This window comes from Xenopus tropicalis, chromosome 2 (genome assembly GCF_000004195.4).
Source record: "Xenopus tropicalis strain Nigerian chromosome 2, UCB_Xtro_10.0, whole genome shotgun sequence".
Classification (NCBI taxonomy): Eukaryota; Metazoa; Chordata; class Amphibia; order Anura; family Pipidae; genus Xenopus; species Xenopus tropicalis.
In genome coordinates, this window is record NC_030678.2 from 146,195,193 (window position 1) to 146,205,424 (window position 10,232).

At 39.3% G+C, this 10,232-nt stretch overlaps 1 protein-coding gene across 1 annotated transcript; it reads right to left on the reverse strand.

Annotated features, from left to right (window-relative positions):
• Window positions 1-1,412: 1,412 nt before the first annotated feature.
• On the reverse strand, window positions 1,413-5,949 carry hoxc13 (homeobox C13). The gene is made up of 2 exons (XM_002936645.5): window positions 5,209-5,949; window positions 1,413-2,979 (listed from the first exon to the last, which is right to left on the reverse strand). Exons 1-2 carry the CDS (start codon window positions 5,870-5,872, stop codon window positions 2,723-2,725), a joined length of 921 nt encoding a protein of 306 aa, XP_002936691.1. The 5' UTR covers window positions 5,873-5,949; the 3' UTR covers window positions 1,413-2,722.
• Between the last annotated feature and the right edge of the window lie 4,283 nt (window positions 5,950-10,232).

Genomic DNA, 10,232 nt, shown 5'->3' on the forward strand with positions numbered 1-10,232 from the left:
AAGAACCACCCTCATTTCCTCTGGCACCAAGGCATGTCTCCTATAGAAGAACCACCCTCACTTCCTCTGGCACCAAGGCATGTCTCCTATAGAAGAACCACCCTCATTTCCTCTGGCACCAAGGCATGTCTCCTATAGAAGAACCACCCTCACTTCCTCTGGCACTAGGGCATGACACCTATAGAAGAACCACCCTCACTTCCTCTGGCACCAAGGCATGTCTCCTATAGAAGAACCACCCTCATTTCCTCTGGCACCAAGGCATGTCACCTATAGAAGAACCACCCTCATTTCCTCTGGCACCAAGGCATGTCACATATAGAAGAACCACCCTCACTTCCTCTGGCACCAAGGCATGTCTCCTATAGAAGAACCACCCTCATTTCCTCTGGCACCAAGGCATGTCTCCTATAGAAGAACCACGCTCACTTGCTTTGGTACCAAGGCATGTCTCCTAAAGAAGAACCACGCTCACTTGCTTTGGTACCAAGGCATGTCTCCTATAGAAGAACCACCCTCACCTGCTCTGGCATCAAGGCATGTCTCCTATACTGTGACTTTTTGGTTTTTCGCTCCATGACTTGTCACCTATAATGTGTTTGTAATTTTTCCATTCCTGCTGCTGTTAGGCTCAGCGTTAATATTAATCGGCTTGTGTTACTACGATGCACTACAATTTTGTTACTACAAAACAGCTGTAAACATGTATTGTGAGTTATATGATACACAACGCATAGGTTCGGTGGAACGTAATGTATATTTTAGGAGGCGTCTAATACAATCGATCATAATATCACGCGTTTAAAACGCCAATAGGAATTTGGCTGTAGTTGTCTGTCTTTGCCAGAATTTGCTGTAGGATTTTAGTGCAAGTATTCAAGGCAGACATCAGGGGAAACAGGTTGTAAAAGTGTAGGGGCCCTAAAAAACAGTATTTGGTGTAATATGTCACAAAGGGCCCCAAGCGTGTGGGCTCCAGGCCAAAATGTGAGTTTCTGATGGCAGCCCTGTAAGTACTGGATCATTTTACCGATTAAACGCAGCCAGGTAGGGTGATTCATAACCTGACATACAGCAGCATGTGTTTCTCTGGATGCAGAAAATCTACATACTTAGGTATTATTTGGTAACGCAGCATTATCCATTTCTTTACTGATCCTGCGAACTCCTAGTAAATTTGGTCACTGTATTGCTCCTGTTAGCATATATGCCATCTGTATTGTACAGGAGGAATCTCCCAGAGTATTTTGAGTGGTTAGAAATGAACAGTAGAATTATATAAATAAATTATATACATTATAACTCACAGCTTTATGTAATATGAACTGGTAAGAGGTCTTATTAGCCAGGGATATGACATTTTCTAGCCTAATCTACTAATGTCTAGAACAGAAAAGCACACAAAACTATAATTATATCTTAGAACAACTTTAGTACGTGTACAGAAACGATTGTGTGCATACAACACAACAAAAAATATTAGTTTTATAACATGATTTCTTCAGAGATCCATGGACACAATCGCATTCCGTGAAAATAGCTTGTTATAGAGCAAAATACAAGGGACATTTTTGGTCATTTCCAATGTAGCCTCTGGTTTTTCAACAAGTACTAGAACTACATTAGGTCAAGTGACATTTATTTCCAGAAATTAATCTTTATCCATTAGATAATATATTTAGACACCACAATACTATACATTATACACGACAAAATAATAAAAACGAGTTGCATACAGCATACCTTATGGAAAATCTGCTTGTCTGGAAAATGCAGCAGTATTAATTACTGTCAATGGGTATATTCGATAAAAAAAAACAAACTGCAAGTTTGGAGTTTAAATAGCATATGTTGTAGGGTAACGTCCAATCAATGTGACTGAAACAAACATACTTCCCCCGACAGTGGATGCATGTGTCATAATATTCATTTAAGCCTCAAATATTTTGAGGCAGGAAGAGATATAATACTGATGTGTAAAGCAAATATATAACTATGTATAATTATTCAACTTCTTGATCTTAATTATTTACTCATTTTTTTTTCTTCTAAATTTCTAATCACATCTTGACATTTTTCTGCTGCCACAGAATGAAAGAGCTTGTTAGTTAAAATACAGAGATGAATTGAGGTGTGTGTTCTAAAACAGAACAAATGGGTATGCTACATGGGAAGGGGGTGTAAGCAGCAGAGACGCTCTCTGGTGCTACAAGGGTTAAGTGCAACCGTACGCGCTGGTCATGAGTTCAGTGATCATAAGAAGATACAGATGTCTAAACTGATCGTGGCGGGGATGTATTTCATATCCAAGCATAGGCAAAAACAGGTGTGGCACAGATGCACCGTAGAACGTACAGTATATACAGCTTATAGCAGACAGTTCATGAAGACTTTAGAAAATGAAACAGAGGACTTAAACCGCCATCACTCCCAATGACTGCGTCAGGGTTGTGTCCCCTTTAAAATGTAAGAGAGACGGATGTCATAAGTTACACATGGCGAGAAGCTACAGTCCATCAGTCTTCTTATTATTCATAGCTGTGTTAGAAGGAGCAGAAAAATAAGGGGACGTGGGGGCCACTGGCAGGATTTGCCACTTGTTCCATTCCTATATTAAATATTCCTCGGAAGAGTCTCATAGAGTTCTGCTGGATATGTCCTATACATGGGAATGAGATAAATATTGGTTCAAATGGGGGCCTAGCTAGGTGTCCTCCTTTTGTCAGGTGTTGTGAAGGTGAGCGGTCTTACATTTAGTTACGACTTTTTTTTCCTTGACTCTTCTGTTTTGGAACCATATAGTGACTTGTCGCTCAGACAGACTTGTTGCAGTGGAGATTCTCCGTCTCTTCTCTTTGGTAATGAACTTGCTTGCAGCATACTCCTTCTCCAGTTCTTTCAGTTGGATTTTTGTATATGGGACTCGCTTTTTCCTGCCCCTGCGGTAGTTGCTCACCTCTGGCTGCAGGGGGACCACATCTGCATTGATGGGGGACACAAAGAAGATATGTTGTTGTTATACTACAGCCTTCCTGATCTGCGCACTGCAGCTAATCTCTGACAAGCTATTTGTGTCACATTACACTGAATGAAAGCAAACACATACTGACATCCTATATGTAGCCTTGCTCTGGTGTAATCGGCTAGGAACTCGCCTTAAATGGATCTTATAAATCGTCCATCTCACCTGACACCTTTAAATGGGCACATTAGTAAAATACTCGCGTAAAAGGGCTGCTGCATTTAAAAGCGATGTCAAGTTCGTGTGCTTTGGAAGAGTTTTTCCGAATTTGTAGATGTAAGTTATAGTACGTGCCATTTTCACAATCGCATATTTACATCACAATTCAGAACTTATTGTAATATACAGAAGGGCACAATTCTAAATTCGCCTTTAAAATATTTATTGTATTTTCTTCCTCCTGCAAAACACAGCATGAGTCTCATTGACTAATGGATTTTTGTTTGTACGCGTCTTTGGGAGACTGGATATTATTTCTGTATTTGTAGAGATTAGTTACAATCTCTAGGAGCAGCAATGTATCCCATATTATTGAGACACTTGAATGGCAGTAAATGGTTGTAAAATTATGAACAGGTAAAACACTAAGCATCTCCAGCATATCCGCCATATTATCGTTATGTAAGTAAAAAACACAGCTACAACCACTCACGATATATATAATTTTATAAAAAAGAAAGGTCTCCCTAGTGGGACCAAAACGTTTACAAATAAATATTGACATAACATAATAATAACAAGTCCCCAAATATATCTTCATCTTGCTATGTTATCCTTTTGACAGCACCTGGGCACATACTTTTTCACAATTTGAGTGCAGATTTTCAGTTTTCTTTTTTTCTCTCTGTATAAATATATATGTATATTATAGGGTATTAGGGCGCACCATCTGTCTAACAAGTAAGAACGGCCGAAAACTGGTGTTTTGCAAAAGTACTGGCCGATATTTCCCTTGTTATACTTATACCACGCACTCACCTATAGCTATTACCAGCTGTTATAGAAATGGACAGAGGGACAAATAATGATCGTGACAAAAAGACTGTGAGATAGATGATAGATAGATAGATAGATGATAGATAGATGATAGATAGATTAGATATAGATAGATAGATAGATAGATGATAGATTGATAGATGATAGATAGATAGATAGATAGATAGATAGATAGATAGATAGATAGATAGATAGATAGATAGATAGATAGATAGATAGATGATAGATAGATAATACTGAAAAATACTAATCAGTGAACAGAGTACAGTTTTTTCTTAACAATAAACATAATTTCAGCAATAAATATAATCAGATGTATGGTTTACACATTATATAATGATATTATGGCAGGTTAATAGATCGTCTATTAAACTAATAAACAACATATAAAAGGCACTAGCATATTTTTGCCATTTAAACTGCCCGCCAGGTTTATAAGGTGCTGTTATATTTCGCCTCTCTGTACAGAATGTAAAATGAACTTTATCTTTAAGAATTTGAAAAACAATTGGCGAGAAGTTCGACATCGCACAAGGTAAGCAATTTACAATCTGACATTTACAAAACATACACCGTATTTATAAAACACCCAAAAGCGACATGTTTATGTTTATCGCTCGCCTCATATCAAAATCTCAGGGGTGAAATATGGCGCTAAACACAAAATAAAGCCGCTTTAATCTGTTCTGGTAGTAATACTTCGGCTGCTCCCCATCTCTTCAGGGGCAGATTCTAATGTGACCCACGGATGCTTTATTGCATTGGATTTATAACATAAGGGATTTATAACATAAGGGATTTATAACATAAGGGATTTATAACATAAGGGATTTATAACACAGGCTGGCAGCAGGCTGCGGGTCCGACCAACTTGCTCTCACTGCCCAGGCAGAGTCGCAGCAGCAGCAGTAAGTGAGCAGAGGGACCGAGCCAAGCCTGGGGGAGCTCACTAGTACAACACTATGCTATGTGCTATTGCTGCCACACAAAGGGTCCTTTAATCGCTAAAGTATGCCGCACTGCTCAAGGGAAGACATGCCTTCCCGCTACAGTTGCAGTTCTACTACATGCCATACAGCGACACTACAAATCTACTTTGACGCGAGAGGCCGATGGAGGCAATAGTGCAGTAGGACTAACGTACATACATATAATGAAGGGTTTAGAGGGAGAATGTGCAGCAGTATTACCTGGGAAAGGTGCTTTCCATAAGTGGCCGGATTGGGATTGGTCCTTTGAGCAGTAGACTTGTCCGTCCCAGCCGTTGGGAAGAGCCCAGTGCTGGTAGCCTTCCATAGACAGCAGGGTGTCATGCCTGGGCTCCGGGTGGCTGCTGATGCCTGGCACTACTGACATGTCCAAGTAACCAGGGACCGCCTGGTAGGAGCTGGCAAAACTAGGGTAAAAAGCAAATTCCTTGGCCCTGGAGGAGAATTCTTCGCTGGGCAAGGGGTTGCTGGGCTCGGGGTATTTCTCGGCCGGATGGTAGGAGCAGGGTTTCTGGTGTAAGTTGACGTTGTGGGACTGAGAGAGCCTGCAGCCGTAATAGCTGCTTCCAAATGGGTAGGCATAGCCCAGGGAGGCGTTGGAAGAAGACGGGGGAGCCGTGCATTGCCTGGCGGCTTCTGGAGAGGTAATGTCCGTGTAGACAGGTCCTTGGTGAGACCCAATGGCACTAGAATGGCGCCCCAGAGCGGGGTGAGAGATAAAATCCCTACAGTGGCTGCTTGCACAGTTCCCACTCAGTCCTTCCATGGCTGGGCTTTTCCTGGGATTCTTTTCATTCGGGCTTGTTTCATACACGTACATCAAGGTATCCGCCCAATGTGGATGTAGGATCAGGGAAGTCGTCATAGCATGGTCTGGCCGTGCTTTTAAAAAGTCAGCTTCCCAAAAGAGTCACCTAATTTCCTTCAACATTATTGTGTCAAGTGCGCGCATGCGCCAGGAATGGGGCGGAGGGAAGGTAGGGTGGGGGCGGGGCCAGGGCTTCATTAAGAAATCTGCCAGGAACACGTGATCCCAGCCAAATAGACAACAATGCGCTGGGTCTGGGACACGTGATCTCCCAGGCTGGGTCCCTGCTGGCTGCAATGCCTGGCGCTGAGGGAAGCCAATGGGCCCTAGCCAACGGCCACCGAAAGCCTTACAGGCAAAGGGTGGCACCCAAAGGTGGCCTAGAAGGAAAATAAAAGGCATCGGACTACAGTTTTTAGCATACTCAGAAATCTAGCGGCAGATTAGAAACCACACCAATGCGTCTTTTAAATTTCTTATTTGTATGGGAATTTAAAATCGGGTGATTTACTGCCTATTTCCCAGTACATGCTGTAGTAATCATGTATGTGTTGTCATATTTCATCTGAGATTTGCGGTGAAATCAGCATGGCATGCCTAAAACAGTAAGCAAATATACATTCCGTTTTAGATCTATGATTAATTGTAATTGCAGAGAAAAGAAAAACTACGAGTTATAGATGGCTGCTTTATGAATGTATCCATTGTTTATATGCTTTCCTTTAATCCACGTTTGGTTAGTATATTTTTAAATATTCAGTATTTATGAATAAATCTTGTAGGCATATAGCTCATTAGTTAATGTCCGAGAAAACTACAGTACTTCGTGCATTCACTACTTACTATGAGTTTTTATTTTTGTGCACAGAACATCTATATATCTATCTATTTATCTATCTATCATCTATCTACCTATCATCTATCTATCTATCTATCTATCTATCTATCTATTTATCTATCTATCATCTATCTATTTATCTATCATCTATCTATCTATCTATCTATCTATCTATTTATCTATCTATCATCTATCTATTTATCTATCATCTATCTATCTATCTATCTATCATCTATCTATCTATCTATCTATCTATCTATCATCTATCTATCATCATCTATCTCTATGTAATCTGTGTCTGTCTATAAATATGCCTTTCTCTGGCCAGTTGCAGAATATCTGCAAGTACCCTAACAAAGATGTACTATATAGCAGTTTTATTGTATGCAAACAAATGACTGCCTATGTAGTTATGTATGGGAGATTATAGGAAATTGAGGACAGCTGACCAAAAGTGTACACTGCCAACCCTATATGTATGTGGTTTTGCTTGCGTGTGTATTTGAGGGACAAAGCATGGGGCAAACAGTACAAAGAGCCACTGACCTTTATTTGTGCATAAAGATAAATTAACTTGACTTTTCAAATACTGTGCAGAACGTTCGATATAATAAGTTTCGCAAAAATACAAATCCTATCATAGCATACAAACAAACAATATATGTGCTATGTTGGTATATAAAGTGTGCAGCGGCCTGGCTTCCTCCAGTTTCCTCTGGACATCCTTATGTTTGGAGTAAAGAAGCGAGTCCCTTTCTTTTTGTGACTGTAAATCACATTCTCCAAGAACCATAGTAAACTTGCTTATTGTTCGCTGACCTAAAACAAGGTCCTAGGGACTGACAACCATTTGAAAAAAGTAAGAAGCCACAGAAAGCTCTGCCGCTTCTGATTTCTTTCTGTAGCCAGTCATTGTCCTGCACATTCCTGCTTTTTATTGTTCTGGCTCAGAAATATGTGGAAGGCCAAGGTCAAGTTAAAAATGCTAGACAACCGGAGTCTTAATTAGCGTCTAGACTGGCAGAATTGACTTCAAGATTTCAGAGATTAAAACGGCAAAAAAAGTCAAGCTAAACCGTATATACTTAATATCTAAAGCTTTCTGCGCATGGTTGTTTACTTCAGCCCCAGCCTTGTCTGACATGGCTAATAAAGTTACTAACACTGTAAGAAATACACAATAGTCTATGAGGCAATTCTGTTTACGTTATAACGCAATTATATAGGTTTAAAAAGAGACCATTTCCATTTTTTGCTTTTTAATTACGAAAATCATCCAGTTCTGTTCCCTGGTTCTTTATCCTTCTAGAAGAAGTTGCAGTTTCTCGAACAAATGGCTTAGTATAAATGGTTAAATATGGGCCACGTAAAGCCAAAACGCCTTTCCAGTCATTGAGAAGTCCCACCTATTTGTTTCTGCCTAGTCTGCAGTGGTGTGAACATACCCTCTGTATTGCAGCAGTTCTCTGGTCAGTGCCCCTCGCCCTACATTAGTCCCTCCTACATAAAGGAATAGGGTGCATTCTAGAACACAGCCTGGATTATTGGGCATTGCACCTTGTTATTTGCAGCCTTCTGCAAGGGTTTTGCAGCTGAAAGCAATATGGAGGGCACATTTAATTAAATAATTCACCATATCATTTGCAGATTAAATACATGAACAGACTTGGAAATTAAACATTCCAGCCAACAGCAAATTATATGGATGATCTTTTAATCCATAACGTGCCCTTGTTCAGTCGGATTAACAACAAACTGACATTTGCAGTTATTTACAATCACTATTCCTTAACAAAAGCATAATCACATACACACAAACACACACACACACACTGCTTTGCTACACACTCACACACACCCCGGGCAGGCTAAAATCTATTACCTTCTTTTGTACATTTTGATTCAGACGAATCATCGAATCCTTTATAAAGTGTATAAACAGTAAAACACCCAGTAAGTATAAATATAATTAAATCTTACTGCAACGACTACACATGTATCCTAGATAAGCAATTTGTCCAAAATGAAACACTATAGGTGCAAAAACGGCACCTCGCTGCACAGCTTTCATTTTGTCAAGGTAATAGACTCATATATAGAATATCTCACTATAGATATATTAATAGATCTAGTTAGATTAATATAGATTAATTCGCAAAGGGTTTGTAGCTGGAAGAAACGAGGGAAATAGATTTTATAGGAGAATCAGAAGAATCTCACTCACACGCACGCTGTTTATAGATTCGGTTCAGTTTTCTCCCTTTCACTCCACAAAAGCAGACAAGACATTTGACTGAAAAGAAGTAAAAATCAAGTAAAAACAAGTGACTGCTAAGGACAGTACTCTCTTGTTAGCATTATTACTGTTTTATAGTTTTGGATCTAATGCTGGATTGTGAATTTCATGGAAATAACAAATGGCTGGGGTAGAAGGATTTCAGTGTGCAGACCCACAGAGCTGAACTCCTGCCTTCCTGCTAGCTCTCTAAGCCATTCCCTCAGTCACGGATGTTGGCCAAGCCTGGGATCCAGGAGGCGTTCCTTGAGACTGGGCCAGCTAGCTGCTATGCAACGCTTTCTTGCACAGACCAGCCTGGCTCGCATCAACAAATCTGTATAGGGAGGTCTGAAATACCGCAGAATTACCCTGTTCTCTGGGTGCTCTCACAGCTAGGCAACAGACAGGCAAATAGGACTACCATTTCAGCATTGCTTAGTTTGAGTTAATAGAAATCTGACCAGAGATTTAATACATACATTCATATATATGTACCCCAGCCATTGCAATTTCAATAGTAAATAAAATACGTATTCATATATATATATAAATAGTACATATTTGGTCAGATTTAATTCCATGTTTTTCCTATCTGTATTGGAAAATCTGGAATTGAATATAGATATACGTTTTGGTATCTGCTGAATCTCGTTAATTATATTTATCCATCTATAGGTCTGTATTGCTCACTGTAATTTACTGTATATATATTTGCCCTTAAGATGTATTATTTGAATGAAAGCACATTAATGGTAATGTACAATATATGAGTGCAACAATATATATCGTCCATCCATCTATATATGTCTGTGTTCTTGTCTTCCCCGCTCTATCTATCTATCTATCTATCTATCTATCTATCTATCTATCTATCTATCTATCTATCTATCATCTATCTATCTATCTATCTATCTATCTATCTATCTATCTATCTATCTATCTCTATCTATCATCTATCTATAGTTTATCTTTATGTATTTTCTGTCTAAAGAGAAATATGGTGATCTGTTGTCAAAAAATTCGCCTGGATGCGACTTACACTTAAAGCGCTACTATCACTGCCAAATTTCACTTCTAAACTATTTTTATATAGCTTTTTATACTCTTCTTATTTATTATTTATACCATACTAAACTACTCGGCTAAGCTTTCCACTTTGATCCAGATTTACTAAATAGAATTAAGGTTTTCTGCAGGTGCTAGGTAAATGACCAGGGAATTATCTTTGAGACCATTTCAATGTCTTATCCTAATATAGCTTCTCGAATCCCCTTTTTTCAACATGAGTTCTATGTTTAGAG

Excerpts from the sequence above, each read along its gene's own strand:
- hoxc13 (XM_002936645.5), bottom strand. The coding sequence starts at position 5,872 with ATGACGACTTCCCTGATCCTACATCCACATTGGGCGGATACCTTGATG. Across the intron at positions 2,980-5,208 it reads ATGGAAAGCACCTTTCCCAG|ATGTGGTCCCCCTGCAGCCA; the intron begins GTAATACTGCTG and ends CCATCAATGCAG.